The sequence below is a fragment of the Salminus brasiliensis genome, chromosome 20, assembly GCF_030463535.1.
Source record: "Salminus brasiliensis chromosome 20, fSalBra1.hap2, whole genome shotgun sequence".
NCBI classification, from domain to species: domain Eukaryota; kingdom Metazoa; phylum Chordata; class Actinopteri; order Characiformes; family Bryconidae; genus Salminus; species Salminus brasiliensis.
Genome location: NC_132897.1, coordinates 16,076,152 through 16,097,203, shown reverse-complemented (window position 1 = coordinate 16,097,203; position 21,052 = coordinate 16,076,152). Strand labels below are relative to the sequence as shown.

Sequence of the window (21,052 nt, the reverse complement as noted above, 5' to 3'; positions counted from 1 at the left end):
CCAGAATTTTTTTTTGTTCGTGTTTTGTTTAATAACTTATTAACCAAAAGAGGAACATGGATGTCAGGACATTTTGCTTTGCAGAGAAAATTTAAAATGTTGGTCTTCTTGTATGTTCAGATATTGTATAAGGTTAAGAAATTACACATTTAAATGGATATTAAGTCATAGGCAAGGTCTCTATAGTTTCAACACTAAAGCCATACTTTTTGCATTCCAGCTGTTGGCACATTTGTTTAACAGAGGAGTTTTTAAATGCTTATGCCTCAAAATATTGAACCACTCTAAAGCACAGAGCAGTGAACTATAAAATAGGCACAATTGTGTAGCAAGTGCTTGATTAGCTGTATATTTCCCTGTAAACAAAGTTGGAAACAAAAAGCTTCCTTTTTTGGAAAGCATCCCACTGTTTTCCAACATAACCTCTACAACATTGCTGATGTTATTAAAATGGTGCTAAAGGTAATGTTTTAAAGGTGTTTTAATACAGTGTCTGGTTAAACATGCTATTAATCATTTTACCTTTTTTTTTTCCCCTCAGTTTATTGTATTCTCATTTGACATTGTCGCTGAACAGTAAATAATTACATATACTAGGGATGGTGGAAAAAACACTGAAGTGTTCTTTTTCCCCAAAGTCTGTAGACTTGGAGGGTATATTGCAAATCAGGAAGCCCACAGGATTGTCTCATAAAAACACCCCTCAACTCTCTTCCTATTGAATAGGATTGACTTTGGCCTTAATTGATCTGGCTGAATTGACAAATCCTGCTTTGTGGTATACCACACTGATCTTAGAAGTATGTTATTTATTAATATAATTGACACCATGGATAAGAACCACAAAGAGCTTGCTTTGTTTGTTTTCAAGTAAAATCACCTTTTCAGCTACTTTTTGAAGAAATGTTTACTCGCAATATTGTGTAACAGGTTTCAAATTTCAATTTTACTTTCAATGCTTAATTAAGCTGTAGTCTGTAAATTGTGTGCATTGCATTTGAAAGAACTACCTCCAGTTGACCATTGCAAAATGATGAATTCAGCCATTGACCTTGCACGTAACGTAAGGTGCTCAGTTTTTATTTGCTGTGAAGATTGAGCAATGTGGAAAACTCAAGTCAAGCTCAGTTGTTATTTTCAATGTAAACATACATTTCGTATATATATATTAGCTTTATCACAATGTAGTTAGGTAACACAGCAAGGGTAAGAGCTACCGATTGCTTAAGCGTTCTTTTGGCAATCCAGGACGGTTACAATTTGTCTAGGAAGTTGTCTAAAGCTGGGATTCCCTCCTTCAGGCCTTTGCGCTTGCGGGTCTCGGCAACAACCTGGGCAGGCCTGCTGTTGGCATCGTAGGGGTCGCCGGGCAGAATCTGCCAGTGGTTGAAGACGCACTGAGGGAAAGCCTGTCCACCTGTATTGGACCTCAGGTCAGCGGTGAAACCTGTACAGTGAAATCATTGAATAACTAGTAAATGGGCCCAGTGTTCTGTGTTGCAGTGCATTTTAATAGCACGTGTATTTGTATTTTAATGGTAAACTTACCAAAAGATTCATTTACAGGGAGATAGGCCTTCACCACAAATATAGGCGTCCCTGCCACCTGAGACTCCTCAAAGACATGGCCTCTTTTCCTGTTCAGCACGCCATAGATGCCACCCACCACCTGCTCTGGACACTAGAGGGAATATTAAGTGAGGAGTTATTGTTTATTTCATATATAACACACAAGAGTACCACCTGCCCCCAATGTAAAAGAAGTGTCTAAAGCTTATGTTAAACTAGTTGGTCATAAAATTAGAATATCATGAAGTTGATTTATTTTGATGGTTATAACTGACAACTAATAAAAACCTCAAATTCAGTATCTCAGAAAGTTAGAATATTATGAAAAGGTTCAATATTGAAGACCCCTGGTGCCACACTCTAATCAGCTAATTAACTCAAAACACCTGCAAAGGCCTTTAAATGGTACCATTGATATCTTGCACAAGGAGGGCAAGACACAAAAGGTCATTGCTAAAGAGGCTGGCTGTTCACAGAGCTCTGTGTCCAAGCACCTTAATAGAGAGATGAAGGGAAGGAAAATATGTGGTAGAAAAAAGGTGTACAAGCAATAGGGATAACCGCACCCTGGAGAGGATTATGAAACAAAACCCATTCAAAAATGTGGGGGAGATAAAGACAAAAACGACTGGACTGCTGCGGAGTGGTCCAAAGTTATGTTCTCTGATGAAAGGAAATTTTGCATTTCCTTTGGAAATCAAGGTCCCAGAGTCTGGAGGAAGAGAGGAGATGCACAGAGTACGCACTGTTTGAGCTCCAGTGTAAAGTTTTCATAGTCAGTGATGGTTTGGGGTGCCGTCATCTGCTGGTGTTGGTCCACTTGTGTTTTCTGAGGTCCAAGGTCAACGCAGCCGTCTACCAGGAAGTTTTAGAGCACTTCATGCTTCCTGCTGCTGACCAACTTTATGGAGATGCAGATTTCATTTTCCAACAGGACTTGGCACCTGCACACAGTGCCAAAGCTACCAGTACCTGGTTTAAGGACCATGACATCCCTGTTCTTAATTGGCCAGCAAACTCGACTAAACCCCATAGAAAGGTGGGATATTGTGAAGAGGAAGATACGAGACCCAGACCCAACAATGCAGATGAGCTGAGGGCCACTATCAGAGCAACCTGGGCTCTCATAACACCTGAGCAGTGCCACAGACTGATCGACTCCATGCCATGTCGCATTGCTGCAGTAAGCCAGGCTAAAGGAGCCCCAACTAGGTATTGAAAGCTGTACATGCTTATACTTTTCATGTTCATGCTTTTCATATGGCCAACATTTCTAAAAATCCTTTTTTTTTATGTATTGGTCTTAAGTAATATTCTAATTTTCTGAGACACGGAGTTGTCAGTTGTCAGTTATAACCATCAAAATTAAAAGAAATAAACACTTGAAATATATCAGACTGTGTGTAATGAATGAATATAATATACAAGTTTTACTTTTTGCATGGAATTACTAATTTTTGTGATATTCTAATTTTATGACCAGCACCTGTATATGGTATCTAAGACAGTAGGGGTTCAGCAGTTAGAGCATCAGGCTATTGATGACAGAGTTCTGAGTTCGATATCCAGGCTTGACAAGCTGCCACTGTTGGGCCCTTGAGCCCAACTATTAACTCCTCTTTCTGCTCCTAGGGCTGCCCACCGCGCAGGGCACTGTCCACTGTGTGTGTGTGGGTTCATGGCACAGATGGGTTAAAAGTGAAGGTCAAATTCCATCTGTGGCCAGCACAAAGTGTCTAACCTGTTAAAACAGATAATGGGAGTATAGGCACAAGGTACCTAATAATATGGAAACTCTGTGTAGTAATATTCAGATAAGGCAGAGTAGTAGAGCTTGTGTTGTCATGTCTATTACTAAAGATGTCAAACTCACCTGAATCTCCACCAGGTAAATAGGCTCCATGAGTCTGGGCTGAGCAGTCAGCACAGAAGCGTAGAGAACCCTTCGGGCTGTAGGAATGATCTGGCCGCCTCCTCTGTGGATGGCATCAGCGTGCAGGGTAACGTCATGGATGTCAAATCGCACTGACCTCATGTTCTCCTCGCAAAGTGCTCCCTAAAGAGATACATGAAAACGATTTTCCAGTTAATTCAATCAAGTAAACAGAAATATAAAGATGTATATATGCATATATAAGATAAATAATTGATATATTATATAATATATCCTGTGACCCAGTCCACCTTAAGCTAAGTGCACACTATATGGAAAGTGGACCTTAGCATATGCCCGTCACCCAATAAGTGTGGTCAGTTCATAATGAATGACTAATGCATTGATTTAATCTGCTTTGAAGTTATTCTATCAATTTCATGTACACATGCTGATCTATCTATTGTTTATAATAATTTCAGTCCAAAAAATGTATATTAATTTTGGTTTGGCAGTTTCTAATAAATGTAAACCAAACCCCAATAAACATTCCCAATTGCAAAGACTTTGGCATAGTATGGAATATGCTACTTAAAATGAAAATGAATTATCTGTACATTCTGTATATCTTCATTCATCTTATTTAATTTAATAAATAAATGTATTTATTTATTTTTCAATACACACTCCTCTTAAATCTGATGAGGACAAGTTAGGTCAAGTTTACCACCATCAAATCAGTGTTTCTTTTAATAACTTTTAATAACACTTATTAAGCATTTAAATATATATAGAAGACACCAGTTGGTTAAGTTTAGTAACCTTTCTCATATTTGAGATCGACCCCAGAAAAGTCTGCAGCATTTCTGGACAGTGTTGATGTACGGCTTCTCCCTTGCAGAGTAAAACCTTAACTTGATTATGTGGATTCAGCGCTGAATGGTGTTGGCTAACGAAGGCTTAACATCATTACAGACACCCCAACATTGCAGAAGTGAGGGGACATCAGCCAAATATGGCAGGAACAATTACAGAGCAATCACACTTGTAATTGTCAGGCTCCAATTTGGCAAAGATGCACGGGTACAAAATCATAGGCATTTTGATTTGTAAACATCCCTCCTGGTCAGTGTTTCTTAGTCCTGCTAACCTGGGCCACACTTTGCAATGCGTTTTTCCTATTACCAGTAAGCCTAACCTGTGAAACCTTTGGAGCTCTACTCACCTCTTTGGTTGCCCACTGGAAACCAGCTACCACGCTGTCCTTGATCTCATTCAAATACTGCACTCCCTTTGTGACATCCACAAGGATGTTGGGTCCCGTTCCATCTGGTCCAAAGCACCATATCTTACGGGCTTCAGCGACCTCCCATTCATATTTCTCAGCCAGGTAGCGAGCTCTCTGCTTAAGCTCCTGCCGAGAACTCACGTCACCTTTATCCACGTCCTCAGCCAGGCCATCCGGGAAGGGCCGGGCCTTCATGTACAGGCGGTTGTGCTTGTTGGGAGACTTGGACAAGCAGACTTGATCTGAATCATCGCTCACTGTTTCACGATACGACACCACAGGATCCGATTTCTGTAAGCAAAGGCAATTAGCAGCGTTCAAGAACATTCGAGGGCACTATTTATAAACATGTACATGCTACATCCATTCACGCCGGTAGAAGCATTCTGTTCTGAACCACTATTAAATGTGTCTATTTGGACTTAACGTTTAGTCTTAGAAACACTGAATACAAAATGTATAAAACTGTCACATCTGTATTATACAGTTCATTAGTTATCTGACTATTCACGTAAACAGCATTTCTTGAATGGCTGTGAGATAAGAAGTGATTTATCAGCGCATGTATGCACTTGATTCTCTGAGTTTATTTGGTTTTCTCATGCATGCAAACGTAACCATTGAAGCGTTGTAGAAATTAGATAAAGCTATAAGAAGGGCAGCAATTACCCTAGTGAAATCTGAGTTTCTGCATTTCAGATTTTCAAATGCATGTAAGCGCACACAATGAGGCACACCTATAAAAGGCTATATTAGGCTAATGGGGCTAATGCTTCAGAAAGTCATTAAGTATGCCACACATATGGCGGCCAGACATTTAGTTGAAAAATGCTGGCTCCTTGTACAAGATCTGGACAGATGACTGTCTGTGGGGATGAGCGCAAACTGGAATAGTTTGCAAGACAGCAAACAAAACAAAGTACATATTGTACAGTTTAGTACAGGCACAGAACAGTACATTCAACAGACTGGATGGAAAAAAACTCCTCATAAGTGGGTTTTGTCTTGTGGCTATTGCATGACTGTAAAATAGACTCTTACAATAAGTTGCTTATTAAAATGAAATCCTTTTCTAACATGCTCCACTTATAGTGTTTAACAAAAATGAATCACAGAGACTACTGTAGTGTACTGAACCATTACACCCCTGTAAACCAAGGGATTATTCATTAAAAAAGGATAAAGGAACTTAGCATAATCAGTTAATCAGTGGCTTCCCTGCCACTGTTATCCCTGGATTTTTAGTGGATATGGCTGTGTATTTAAGCAATAACTAAAGTCATCCGTCCAAAGTGCCAGTCCATACTGTAATAAGGTACTATTTGCATATTATCAATGCATACTGTCACACGTAATAAATGGCATAAATAAAACAAATAAAGCACTGCAGTGTGGTTACCCTGGCACGTAACTAAGACTCATGGCTCATAGTATCTGTTATTTCCTATAATCATTATCAACATCAGTGAGAAAATGTTCTGATCTGTCAGGTCCTAACAATAATAGGACTACTCTTCCTGCATTCCTGCCTGATTGACAGGCTTTTTACCTTCAGGGGAATACAGGCATGATCTTCCTCAAGATCTTTCAGACAGATTTCCAAATGCAGTTCTCCAGCTCCAGCCACAATGTGCTCACCAGACTCTTCAATGATGCACTGGCAAAGCATAAACAAAGTCCTATGTCATATAACACCTACTGATCAGCCATGTAAGTTTCAAACGTACTTCATGCTAATCAGAAACTCAGCAACCTGGTTGCATTGCTGTCAGTGCTTACCTGAACCATGGGGTCAGATTTGGCCAAGCGTTTAAGGCCTTCTACCAGCTTTGGGAGATCAGCTGGGTTTTTGGCTTCCACAGCCACTCTCACTACAGGGCTAACACTGAACTTCATCACTCGCATATTGTGAGCTTGCTCATAGGTGGTGATGGTACCAGTCTTCACCAAAAACTGATCTACCCCAACCAGTCCGACGATGTTCCCACATGGCACATCTTCAATGGGTTCAACGTAGCGACCCATCATCAGGATCGTTCTGCAGAGTATTACAGTGAAAAAAGTAATTTGACTATGTAATGCTTATTTATTTCCAGCATACAGTGAGATGTGTCTAACGTAATGGAGCAAACCTTTGAATTGGCTTCAAGTACAAGTCCTCCTTCTTCCCTGGGGTATAGTTTGGACCCATGATGCGAACCTTCTGCCCAGTGGAAACAATCCCAGAGAATACACGACCAAAGGCATAGAATCTACCCTTGTCACTAGTTGGTACCATTTTGGAGATATACATCATTAGCGGAGCTTTAGGATCACAGTTCTTGATACCTAAGAAATTCACATGATAAGAAAAGGGTACCCGTTGATACCATTAAGGTTGAGACAATCAGACCTGGCAACATGGTCTAAAAAAATAAAATGAAATACATTAATTTAAATATAGTCTTCTTAATTTATTAAATAGTCTTCTTTCCCACTTGCAGCTAATTTACACAAGCAGAGATATCCCATTGACATTATTTTGTCACCCAAAAGACATTGCAAATACACAATTAAACTTCTAGTTATACAAGAATATTCATAGTACATAAAAATGATAAATATAGGGTTAAATTATACAAGCGTCCAGGCCTACTCCAGGTACTGTTGCAAAGATTATTAATCCCTGAATTAACTTGTGTAGCATCCAGTTTTAAGACTTTTATTATATTCTATGTATGAAGTGTGGTTGAAAACCACAATTTTCTCAAAATACTATAACTGACCCATTGCTGATTCATCATCTCCTGGGCCTTCATACAGCAGCTCACAGCGGTACCTCTGAGCTGTGACAGGTGAGGGTAGATGGATGGTAATCATCTGAAGCAAAGCATCGCCTGCAGGCAACCAGCGGCGCATCACAGCCTGCACAAGGCATACAAGCAGCAAGTCAAATATAGCTACACATGGCTATAAAGGCAAATGTTCTATTACTTGATTTGTTACATTTACACATTATGGATTACAGGTAATATGAAGATTTGTAACCTTAAGCAGAGGCTTCCCTTCCTTCTCCTTGTCCTCAGCATCAAGCTTTACATTTAGTTTTTCTATCAGTTTCTGAGTTTCTTCTTTCTTGAAGTTCATGATGGCATCAAAAACCTTCCCAAACAAAATGAAAACATTGCAATGAAGGAATACATGCTTCTAATGTATGGTATCAAATATTGTTTCTCCTTGATATAGTTCCAATGTCAGTACCCAAACCCAAGACTTTCAGCTTTTTTCTGTGTAAAATACTGTATTGTTTTATGGTTTCTACCCTCTGCTGTTTAAGGTCCATTTGGTAAATGTTATGAGCACCATAAAGTTTTATAGTTAATTTTATATTAAATGACTGTAAATGTTAAATTTTAACATACTATTTATGTTAATTGGTCCTGTAATGCACACCTTGAAAATTGGATCCAGAACAAGTTGGCAGAAAGTGCGAGGAAGCTTCTTGCCTTCTGCATTATTTGCTGTTTTACTGAATTTCCCATTGGAAGGGTCAAAATACCTTGAGGAATTACAAAATGATACACATGATTACATCCCTTGCTTACATATTTATATCGCCACACACACTCAAGACTTGTACACCTACTCATTCATACAATGATCTAATCAGCCAATAATGTGGCAGCAGCAGTGCAATCCTTAAAACCATGCCAGCAGACTTAGGTAACGTTCACATCACCCATCAGAATGGGGAAAATGTGATCTCAGTGATTTGGAGTGTGGCATGATTGTTGGTGTCAGAGGGGGCTGGTTTGAGTATTTCTAAGATTGATGATCTCCAGGGATTTGCAGCACAACATTGGTGCGAGCTGAAAAAGTGGACTGGACAACTGTACAACTGAGGACAAAGAAAAACATAGCCTGGTCTGATGAATCACGATTTCTACGGAGGCACACAGATGGTAGGGTCAGAATTTGGCACCAACGACTTATATCCATGTGCCCAACCTGCCGTGTGTCAACAGTCTAAGCGGGTGGAGGTGTTTTAATGGTGTGGTGAATGTTTTCTTGGTACACTCTGGGCCCATTCATACTAATTGCTTGAATGCCCAGTGATGGTGTATATCCCTTAATGGTCACAACATACACATCTTCTTGTCACCAAGCAAAAGTCATCTTAACTAAATTTTAATAACATGAGAGATTTTAATAACACAACAGAATTGAATGTTCTTCAGTGGCCTTCCCAGTCACCAGATCCGAATCAAATGGAGCACATTTGTGATGTGGTAGAACAAGAGATTTGCAGCATGAAAATTTACTCAAAAAATCTTGACGAACTAATGTCAACACAGGCCCGGATCTTAAAGGAATGTTTGCTACCACTTGTGAAATCCATGCCATGAAGAATTGAGGGTGTTTTTAAGAGCTAAATGAGTCCCTACCTAGTATCAGATGCAGTCAAGGTCCTATAGGAAGACATTTCTATAGGACACACTTACTTGTCCCCCCAGAGCTTCTTCATCATCTCTTCCACCTTCTTGCAACGCTCTGCAGGGCTGACGTCTCCCTTTTTCTTTTCACCTTTGGCAGCAAACTTGGCAACATACATCTCAGCGAACTGCTTCAAGGTGAAGGCCCAGCCATGGAGGCCTGAACCAAATCCTACTGTACCGATAACAGGATCCACCTGGAATGACATGACGTGTACATTTAATTACATCACTTATAGACTGGTTTTTATTTTAAATGACTTGAAATAAAAAAAAAGCTTAGCTTCAGACTGAAAGCTAAGTTTACTGTCCCACATTTGTCTCCCTTTTCTTTTTTGCTGACTCAAAAACCTCATCCTAATCAGAGTTTTGTGATCCATTACACTACCATTTAAAATTGTAAATAACAGTGTTTGCAGATTTTATATATTTTTTACCTTAATAAAATGACCTGCTTGAAGGTTACATTAAACATAAAAAACATAAATAATTGAATGCCTAAGTAGTTTTGATCAGTTGATTTTTACCATAATATTGCCCATTGGTCCATGCTCTCCTTCACCATAGGTTGAGATGATGACATTGACATTCTCCACAATACGCTGGAAAGTCTGGTACAGCTCGTCTGCTTCCAGCTGCAGCTCGAGCAAGGCACGATCCATCTTGTTCATCATCAAGACAGGTTTGATGCGTTCGGCAATGGCCTGCCTCAAAACAGTCTCAGTCTGCACACACACGCCTGTAGAACATATTGAAACATGCTGAAGCAATGAATGAAGCAATGTCTTCTTCTTAAAGAGCACTTGAAACATAAAATTAAATATTTGTCAAACAGTTATGTTGTAATTCTGAAAAAATTAAGGCCATAACCCCCAACTCTGAAATTACATTCCACATAATGTTCAGGATTCAGACACAGTCTCAATCTTCAAGTCTAGGCTAAAAACACGTCTGTTAAGTTTAGCTTTTGGTAATTAATGTTTTCCTTTAGATAAACGTTGCAGATCCAGGGGTTCATGGACATAGGGAGTTGTGGTAAATTTGGCTTGCATGCAATGACTCAGGTTTGTAGACTGTGGAGCGGACGGACAGACAGATGCCAGTGTTTTTGGGTACTCCCGTGTCTGTGTTACCTTCTGGCTGTAGTCAGATCTGCAGGAGTCACTCTGATAATGTTCATTATCATTCTCTGCACTCCATAAATCTAATCAGAACTAATTACTAAGAACTAAATCTCTTTACCTTCTCCAAATGAATGACTTGTCCAGCCTGATCCAGATGGAAGACTGACTGCTGGACTCTTTTGTTACCCACGTCAGACCAGCTGCCCACCCTCCTCTCTGACTACCGACTATGTTGAAGTTAACATGGACTCTATTTGCTACTAATAATATTATCACCACCATTAAACATAATTACTCTCATTAGTTTTACCATCTTTCCTATGATTATATTAGTTATAATATATTATGACAATACCAGTACACCTGAAGCAGAAGAACAGTCTTTTGTGGTTGTACAATGATTTTTTTTTATCAATAGTTTAGGTGTAGTTTTAAGCAGATGAGGATGGGTCCCTCTTGTGATTCTAAGTTTCTCCCAAGGTTTCTTCCTCCAGCTTTGAAGGGAGTTTTTCCTTGCCACTGTCGCTTTTGGCTTGCTCACTGAAAAATCCCCCCTACAAACCTGAGAAACAACCAACATTCTTGTCGCACTGGTTGGATCTTTAAAAATTTAGCCAGTGCTGGAGGAAGAGTTCATTTTGGAGCATGTTGCTGGCCTAAAGGCAGGAACCTAAAGCTTGTTCAGTAAACACATCCTCAGTTTTACCTCCTCCTCCTGTTCCAGACTCTGGTTCCTTGTCTCTGTTTGTTCTAGGGTCTGGACATTGCCCCCAGCAAACTGCCAAGGAATTAACACCGTCTAGCCTATACTGTCCACTCTTATCACTGATGCTGTGTCTGTGCGGAGTCTTGTTCAGGCCAGACCAGCCTATCAGTGTGGTGCTGCAGAGCTCTAAACAACAGTCCAATTTTGTTACTTGAGAGATCAATATCCTAAAGAAACCAACTCTAGACAGCTGGCCACAACTGGCCTCTCTTTCTCCCTCAGAACAACCTCCAGCAACCCAATCAGTCTGGCTACATACCCGTGCATTCTACAGAATTTGCCTACAGAGAGGCTCCATGCAGCAAGATTAGCCGAGATCTTCTTGGCCTATCTGCAGCATCCACAAGATCCTCCTATTGTCTTTGTCAATCTTGGAATCATTGGCTTAGCATGGCAATGGTTTATGTCCTACCTGAATGGATGCTCATAGCAGGTTACATGGAGGGTGTCCACATCTGTGATTACAGTGTGTATTATACAATTATGCCTTTTTGTGACTATGGCCTGTGATTGGACATGTTACATGGCCTACTTGAACCTGGACTATATGGACTGGTGAAAAAATGCTACTCAGATCTGGGGTGGTCAGAAACTTAAACCTGCTGAAGTTGTGCACGGTCATACCTGATACACAGTCTACTACTACGAGAGCCCCATCTGTAACTCTCAGAGCAGCCGTCACCTCGGACGAGAAGTCCACGTGACCCGGAGAGTCGATCAGGTTTATGAGAAAACCACAGCCATCCTTGCATTGTTTGATGAAGGCCAAGTCATTCTCGCTGAGCTCGTAGTACAGAGAGATAGCTCTGTATTGAAGATAATACATAAGAGCCTTTAAAATAGATGGACCCTAGCTATCTGTTTTATTTAATGACTTGCTCTTTCAAATATGCAAACTGTAGGCATGTGATCAGCCAATAAAGCATACACTTTTTAGGTATCCTTTTGGTAAATTTTACCAATTTAACAAAAACAAAAATATAATGCATTTAAGGCATCATTAAACTGATAACAAACCAAAAATCAGATTGAAAAAAAGGAATGGGGTAAACCTTCAAGCCAGCATGGATACCTACGTTGACTTGATGGTGATGCACCTCTCCTGTTCATCTTTTCTTGTGTCCGTGAATCTGGTCTCACCAGCTCGTGAAGAAGCAATGATACCTGCCTTGCACACCAGTGAGTCAGTGAGAGTAGACTTGCCATGGTCCACATGAGCGATCACGGACATGTTCCTGATGTTGGACTTCTTGTCCATGATCTCCCTGATCTGGTCTACTGTAAAGTTCACCTAAAAGAGAGATGTTTGTATTTAGAACACTGCATGCCAAGTTGGGAGATTTAATTGGCTTTGCAATTTAGCAAAATCCAAGGAATTCATCATGATATAATACACACGTGGACAAAATTGTTGGTACCCCTCGATTAATGAAAGAAAAACCCACAATGGTCACAGAAATAACTTAAGTAATAATAAATAAAAATGCTATGAAAAGTAACCAATCAAAGTCAGGTTGCTTTTCAACCATGCTTTAAAAGAATTCTTTTAAAAAATAAACTCAGGAAACTGGCCTAGACAGAAATTATGGTACCCTTAGCTTAATATTTTGTTGCACAACCTTTTGAGGCAATCACTGCAATCAAACGTTTTCTATCAATGAGACTTCTGCACCTCTCAGTAGGTATTTTGGCCCATTCCTCATGAGCAAACTGCTCCAGTTGTCTCAGGTTTGAAGGGTACCTTTTCCACACAGCATGTTTCAGCTCCTTCCAAAGATGCTCAAAAGAATTTAGGTCAGGGCACATAGAAGGCCACTTAAGAATAGTCCAATGTTTTCCTCTTAGCCATTCTTGGGTGTTTTTAGCTGTGTGTTTTGGGTCATTATCTTGCAAGACCCATGACCTGCGACTGAGACCAAGCTTTCTGACACTGGGCAGTACATTTCTCTCTAGAATCCCTTGCTAGTCTTGAGATTTCATTGTACCCTGCACAGATTTAAGACACCCTGTGCCAGATGCAGCAAAGCAGTCCCAGAACATAACAGAGCCTCCTCCATGTCTCACAGTAGGGCCAGGGTTCTTTTCTTGATGTGCTTCTGTAATGTGGTGCTCACTTACAGCGTGGTAGCTCACTCAGTAGCTCACACACTGCCCCAAGTGCAGAGTCTTTAATCTTAGAGCAGGCAAAACGGAAATGATAAATAAATCAACTCAGGACTCGAACCCAGGCCGCCACGTCGCAGGACCGACGCTCTGCCACTTCCCTAAAGCAGCAGTTATAAAAGCGGCCAACAAATGAAACATAAAGGGGCCCGGCAGATCAGAACACAAGACGGGCTTAAGGCGGAACACATGAAAGGTGGGGTTAACATGCATCGAAGGGGGAAGGGCAAGGCGGTAGGCAACAGGATTGACCCGACGAAGGATCTTGAATGGTCGGAGCTGGCCTTCGCCTCCTGTCCACATAGCGCTTCTGAGCAGCTACTGCAGACAGGAGGGACCTGTGGGCTTTCTGCCAGGTTCTCCAACAGCGCCTGACCGCCTGTTCAGCCAACCGGACCCCAGTTCCTGCCTCCTGTCCTGGAAACATGGGCGGAGTGTACCCGTACTGGCACTCAAAGGGTGACATTCCCAGGGACGAGTGCCAGAGGGTGTTATGTGCGTACTCCGCCCAAATCAGTTGATCAGACCAGGTAGAAGGTGAGGAGGAGGCCAGACAGCGGAGGGTACGCTCCAGGTCTTGATTGACCCTCTCTTTCTGGCCATTAGACTGGGGGTGGAAGCCAGATGTGAGGCTGGCCTCTGCCCCCAACAGTTGGCAAAATGCACCCCAGAACCGGCTGGTGAATTGGGGCCCACGACCTGACAATGTCAGAGGGGAGTCCGTGAACCCAAACCACCTGGTTGAGTACTAGATCCGCTGTCTCCTTAGCTGATGGCTTTCCAAGCAGCCAGCCTTGGAGAACCGGTCCACAATGACTAGAATCACAGTGTTGCCACGTGACAGGTGGGACCAAGGATGCGTGGGGACAGCCAGAGGGAGCAGCAGACCAGTGGGCCTGGTTCTGGGATCTTTGCATTGAGAGCACACCAAACAGGAAGCTACATGAGCATGCAGGTCTCCTTCCATGCCGGGCCACCAGAATCGCCGTCGCAGAAGCTTGAGCGTGCGTGTAGTCCCTGGGTGTGCTGCCTTCAGTGTGCACATGGCCCCACTGAAGCACCCGTTCCCTTACAGGCCCGGGTACGTAAAGTCGATCCGGGGGGCCACCACCCGGATCAGGTTCAGTGAGGTGAGCCCGTTTGATCGCATCCTCTAGTCCCCATCGGATGGGCGCCACAATCCGGATTTTGGGGACTATAGTTGTGGGTGTGCTTCATAGAGGAGGGGGCTCCCACTGGCGAGAGAGAGCATTGGGCTTGGTGTTCTTCGAGCCTGGTCGGAGCGATAATATGAAATCGAACCGAGTGAAGAACAATCCCCACCTGACCTGGCGCAGATTAAGACGTTTGGCCTGTTGGATGTAGGCCAAATTTTTGTGATCTGTCCAGACCAGAAAGGGATGTTTTGCTCCCTCAAGCCAGTGTCTCCACTCCTCTAACACAAGCTTGACTGCCAATAATTCGCGGTCACCCACATCATAATTCCGTTCAGCTGGGGTAAGGCGGTGGGAGAAGTAGGCACCGGGGCACCTTTTGGCCAGGGCCAGACCGCTGGGAGAGGACTGCACCCACGCCTACCTCAGAGGCGTCCACCTCCACGATGAACAGAAGTTCCGGGTCGGGCAACTGGAGAACCGGGGCCGTGGTCAACAGGCGCCTTAGGGTGTCGAATGCTTCCTGGGCCTCCGTGGACCAAACAAACCTCCTTGACATCTTCCTCGTCAAAGCGGTCAAAGGGGCTGCCACGGAGCCAAAATTCCTCATGAACCTTTGGAAGAAGTTGGCAAAACCCAGGAAGCGCTGGACAAGGCGCAGAGAGGTTGGCCTGGGCCAGTTTTCCACAGCCTTGATTTTGGCCAGGTCCATGCGCAGGGTGTTGTGGGACACAACTAAGCCCAAAAAGGAGACTGATTGCACATGGAACTGTGATTTCTCCAGTTTGATGAACAGGTGGTTCTCCAGGAGTAACTGGAGAACCTGCCGGACGTAGGCAATGTGTTCGTCTACGGACTTACTATAGATGAGAATATCATCCAAATAGACGAACACGTACCTGTCCAAAATCAATGTCAGATTTTCATTTTTTTATTTTTATAGAATTTTTATTTATTATTACTTTTGTCAAATTAATAAGTTATTTGTGTGACCATTGTGGGTTTTTCTTTCATTAACTGAGAGGTACCAACAATTTTGTCCACGTGTGTATGTATGATGTGCTCTTCATATAGAAATATATTCTCTTCATTCTATATTTTATACTTAAAACGTAAACAAGGAATCAGTGATTAAGTCAAATAATTTTCACTTCTCAGTGAATGACCTGCCCATTACAGCTGTCCATAAATCCATTATTAATACATATATTATCACAGAACAATGTGTTACATCTTTAATCAACTTACGTTCTAGTGAACATTGCAAGTTCTGAACTTCTATTTGTTATCTCTGGCCTGTAGACCTCACTGAGCTCATAATAGATGAGCTCATACAACTTGTTTTTGAGTTAAAAGAGCATCACAAGGGTTTTACAAAAAATTAGTTTTGAAAGCACTTAATTATTTTCTGTATTGGCACAAAATAACTGCTCAAAATAGACAGGTATGATTTCATAAGCAAATAAAGGACATAGGCCCAAAATTACACTTGAAATCTTACCATATCTGTACCATAAACCATATTACTAAATGTGTGTTTAAACATGGGTTTTGGCAACACGGGACATTTTCGCAAAATTTTCTTCAGGATCAATAAAAGTATTTGTCTATCTACAGTATCTAAACACAGTAAAAAAAAAACCTATATGGGCAATATGGTAAAAATATTATATCACAATACTTAGACAATTTCACGAAACAATATTTATCATGATTTAGTGACAGTTTCTCAAGGACTGCTCTTCAAATACTCTCCCATACTGAGAACTGTGTATCTAAACATAGAGCTGTTACACAACCAGCAAACTCTAAGTACAGTAAATACAATCTACAGGTTATCTTACAAAGTACAGCAATGGAATTAATGGATGCTTTTTTGTGAATGATGTTTTAGATAGCCAGAAACCATTCAGATAAGCAAGCTCACATATAAAAATGACTTAAAAACTTGACAGAGTACATGCTGGATCGATTACCAAAAGGAAAATCTGTAACATAATCCAATTCTGTCTAATCTAACCTGAAACACACTGTGTGATGTGGTGTTGTTAGGTGTGTATTTCACATGCGGGGTAGTAGAATGTTTAGTATTTTAGTTTGTGCAGGATAGACAACTTTTTTAGGGATATATTTTGCTCCTGGGCTCACCCTACAGTTGGGAAGTGAAACTTGTGCTTTGAGGTCCCCTCAGAGGACACGCTTTACAGTGCATTTCTGAGCTGCATCTGAGAGATCATTAAAAGTGAAGGTTAAAGATGCAGAGCCTGGAGTAACGACGATAGAGACGCTATATTATAGGTCAGTGGAGCATCGCAATGATTTTGAAGCTGTTATTTCAAGGTGAAAATGCTACATAAAATGTGTCATTTTGATGCTAAGAAGTTCTGAAGGGACAAATATCAGATTGGCATCAGTTCACACTCAAGGTTTAAGTACTGGTATCGGTACCAGGAAAGACCAAACGTATGTATCATGCCATCTGTACTTGGGATCAAATATAAGAGCTATAATAAGAAGCAGAATCTATGAGTGGGGGAGAGCAGGAGAGAGTGATGGGATATGGAACAAAATGTATCCTAGAAATTTTTCCTTGGAGATTATTTAAATAAATAAATTGTATACATATTTTAATAAAAGCTTCTTGTTAACTAACAGTACCTCATTGACAAGAGAGGTTTTATTAGCTTGTACTTGATTTCTACCCGTCAGATAAATGCACATGCGGAAGGCTAAGCGTGAGCATGCTAGTCTCAGGTTCATAACACGCTATGTTTCTAAAAATGGCTTGAATGGATCGTGTTGGAGAGAGCAGGGTAAACATCTACCATGGATGTTCCATATAGTTCAATAAATATGTGCTTATTTTTCTGCCAATAAAGTATCTTTTTTTAATGATCACTGAGGTATGTATATAAGTCACAGCATTAACTCGGTTACAAATAAGTCTCCTAAAAACTGCGGGAAGTCCTCACAATGCTCCCGATATTAATTCTGAACAAATAATTTTATGATTTCTGTATGCACAGATTTATACTATATTTATGAGATCTATTTCAGTCATGCTGATATTTGTTGTTCTACTTTGTGGTCAAAAGTAAATGTCACTGACAATTCACTGGTTATAATTGTATTTGACACAAAAGTACTGTTTTGTCTTTATTTTTGTTTTATTGCATCAATTTACCAGACATTTTAGCAACTTTTACAACTTTGCCCTTTTGTAGTATTTTCACTCATGCCACTTTTGGCTGAACTGTTCATAAATGATTGGTGCTGAAGACAAGGTTTACGTCTCCATTTCTCCCACAAAGGTGTAGTTTGATTGTGTAAAAATTTTATTATCATTATTATGACTAATAATAGTTATTAAGCAGAAACCAAAATGGATCACGCCATGCCCATAAATACACTTTAAAAAGCATTGGAATAGCAAGGCCCATTCTTTTGTTTTTGTTATACATCAAAGACATTTAGGTGAGATCAATAGACAGAAGTTCAGTGTTTATTACTTTCTGCCATGATATTACTTGATATTAACATCTTGAAGTGTTACACAACCAATGTTTAGATGAACACATTCCTAGTATAGGAAAATAAACACTTCATATCTGGTTGCATTTCTATTGCTTGCAGTTAGTGCAACACCAAATTATTGCATTTTTGTACTTTTCTGCAGCTTTTCTCAGTGGTTATCTCTTCAGTCTCCACTTCAGGAGGTACAATTTAGACTCAGTTGGTTTAAGTCTGGTGATTGACTTTCTCCAGTCTTTTATAACTAGATACCTTATTGTGCTGGCAGAGTGTTTATTGAGATCTCACTGCATGGTGAAATTCCTCATTATTAGACCCTTGCTGTTGCATTTTTCTTCATAGCTCACACACTATTTATGCCATCAGCTGCTGTTCTCCCTGGTCAATGTTCCCTCTTTTTTCAGCCTCAAAATGAGAAGCCCAGTCCCAAATCCACTAGACTAAATCCAGGGCTCACACTAAGAGTAGACATTCAGAGATTTTGACTAATCAACAATCAATCTACCACAGCACACCTGGGCAACAAGAAACATCTGTCAGTCACATGTTTCACTAATTTTGCTCACTTGACAAATGAGAGTTGAAACAAACAAAAAAAGAAAATCAACCAGATTGAAAATAGTGTCAGTAACCAGACTTTTTGTGCCATTATTTGAGAGGCAAAGCACTTGTGAAACCCACACATTTGAAAAAACCTGTGAAAAAAACAGCACCCCGGTCTGGCTCATTGTGTGTTTACACTGACCTCCAGTTTTTAGCGTCTCTTTACTTCACCTTCCATCTCCTCAACCTCCTAGCACAGATTGTGACTGATAAAATCATGGGAGTTCAATACAAAGAACTATTGGACAGTGAAAACACTCACCTATTCTCACAACAGTAAGCCATTATGAGCTGATTTCTAAGTGTTTATAGGTGTATCATTTTACTAAAGAAGCTAAATGTTGTTGTGGGCAGTAATACTGTAATATATTCTTTCAACACCACCACTGTCCCTATACCGTTCTTATTTTCCATGCCGTATCTACATTAGATTATATCTGCACAATATCATTTATTTTACTCCAATCTTGGACATACAGAGTGTGTTATTAATACCATGGCATGTTGGATCATCTGTGACTTGTGGTGAAATCTGAAAATATCTGTATTTGTTAATATTGCAATAAATATACATATATATATATATATATATATATATATATATATATATATATATATAACCTTACTCCATCAGCTCACTCAGGCAAGAGAGTTTGCCACTGATCTGGCCAAACGCCACCTCAAAACTACGATTAATTGACTAAAGCTCAATTGCCCGTTAAGAGCTTTGGAGAAATCATTACCTCAGAGGTTCACCTGCTTTTTTCTAGCCTGCCCTGTGGATGTCTCCTTAATAAACAGGATATAAAGACCTCCAGCACTGATCTGTGGAGCAGTGATTACTGGAATGATGGTGTTACTCCATCCAGGTGGGATTATGATCATCCAACACTCTTGTCTCTGAATACAATCGAATCATCACAGCAATGGTCACAAATCTAGTAGAAAGCCTTCCCTAGACAGTTACGCCAACAAAAGCAGGATGAACTCATTTTTACCACCCTTGTTTCCGGAAGAAACAATGAACAAGCAGGTGTCCCAATACTTTTGTCCATATATTGTATACAGACACTGCATAGATACAACTAAGATTTAGAGGTGTGTTTTGTGTTTATATTAATATTATTATTATTTTATATATTTACAGCCTTTTACACTTTTAAAAGCAACTTCAGTCAAGCTTTTAATGCTTTTAGGTTTTGTAATATTATATCATCGTCCCACAACTCAGCTGCACGCCTGCGCAGTAGTGGAGCCGCGGCACCTCTGCGTTTTTTAATCCCACCGGTATTGCGGCAAGCCCCGCCTCCTGCGCTAGGAACTCCCAGCGATAGGTTCAACTTATACCTACTGACCAATCACAATTTACCTGCCGGTGACTTTCTAGCCAATCGCGGCCGGTCTTAACGCAGCACGTAGTCGGAATTCGGGTGGGAAAACAAATAACGCGGTATCTCCCTTAGCCATGCACGCAGAGACGGTGCCAGCAGACCTGCTGAGGTGGGGGAGATATCTGATATGAGGTGACGGACAGTTTTTTTACCCCATGAAGAAGCAAAAACACACATAAGAAGTCTTCCGTGACCTCTAGCACACACCGAGCTGCTCTCCACCATCTGCTCTTGCTCAATCTGGGCTCATGCAACTTTAATGAACACGGTGGGCGTGATCGAGCTATTTATAACGGAGGACCGGGGAGGTGGTGGGGTAACGCTAGTCCAATTTCTATGTATCCCGAAAATAACGCAGCGCACTTGGACTTAAAGGAAACCCTCCATTTTCTGCTCGCCCGAACCCACACCTCTCTGCAGTCTAACATCCCAGTCATTACCAAGCAAACATGCCCACCCTGCCACCCTGTCTTTCTAATAAAGACACATCTATTAGCGTTTATTTAGGACCCCTCAAATGTCCCGTGCGTCACAGCCCTCGGTGAAAACGCCCTCGAGAGGTTGAAAAACGAGAGAAATCACCCTAAGAAGGGTCCCGTTACGTCACTGACATGAGAAACATCAACGCTCCCCCGCAGCTGTTATTATGTCTGGGTTTTTGGATGGGGGGTGGGGGGTCGTGTCGCGGCTCGCTCGTGCAGTGAAAGGTCTCACCATGGTGGCGAGTTTCTCCGGGTGCGAGACGGCCTCTCTGCGGCTCCTGCGCTGTTGCTGTTGCTGCTGCTGCTGCTGCTCCTCTCTGCTGGAGGACTTTGGGGGGAAAGAGGGAGAGAGTGACGTCGAGTCTTAGTTTATGCTGCGACAGGCAGCTCCGTGGAGTCATGTGGAAGGGGTCATATGGGTCCAAACGAGCCGGACAGACCACCTGAGGCTGCGGTGAAACACTGCTCAGCTGCAGGGAAAGAAAACTGCTACAAAAAAAAAAAGAAGCTAAGCAGTCTCAGAAATGCTGCCCGAGTCCACTCCTGTGATGGAGATGGGATGATACCCATGTTTTACAAGCACCAGGTTCAGCTTCAAAACTGAATAAAATATTAAGGGGTTCTGATGTGTATGAT

General features: G+C 41.3%; 1 protein-coding gene across 2 annotated transcripts; it reads right to left on the bottom strand.

Moving 5' to 3' along the window:
• Window positions 1-1,059: 1,059 nt before the first annotated feature.
• On the bottom strand, window positions 1,060-20,865 carry eef2l2 (eukaryotic translation elongation factor 2, like 2). Of its 2 annotated transcripts, XM_072665085.1 has the most exons (15): window positions 20,649-20,865; window positions 12,169-12,383; window positions 11,717-11,898; window positions 9,730-9,941; window positions 9,212-9,399; window positions 8,163-8,268; window positions 7,758-7,871; window positions 7,496-7,634; window positions 6,863-7,058; window positions 6,510-6,768; window positions 6,280-6,387; window positions 4,668-5,021; window positions 3,443-3,625; window positions 1,549-1,681; window positions 1,060-1,447 (listed from the first exon to the last, which is right to left on the bottom strand). In XM_072665085.1, exons 1-15 carry the CDS (start codon window positions 20,649-20,651, stop codon window positions 1,254-1,256), a joined length of 2,586 nt encoding a protein of 861 aa, XP_072521186.1. In that variant the 5' UTR covers window positions 20,652-20,865; the 3' UTR covers window positions 1,060-1,253. The 2 variants fall into 2 exon arrangements, with proteins under 2 accessions (XP_072521186.1, XP_072521187.1); XM_072665086.1 differs by lacking the exons at window positions 11,717-11,898; window positions 20,649-20,865 and having other exon boundaries at window positions 12,169-12,244.
• Window positions 20,866-21,052: the final 187 nt, after the last annotated feature.

What these genes read in the sequence shown, in the direction of transcription:
- eef2l2 (XM_072665085.1), bottom strand. An exon ending in GACCAATGGGCAATATTATG is followed by an intron (nt 9,400 to 9,729) that starts GTAAAAATCAAC and finishes ATGTCATTCCAG; the next exon opens with GTGGATCCTGTTATCGGTAC. An exon ending in CCCTGTAAATGAATCTTTTG is followed by an intron (nt 1,448 to 1,548) that starts GTAAGTTTACCA and finishes TTCACTGTACAG; the next exon opens with GTTTCACCGCTGACCTGAGG.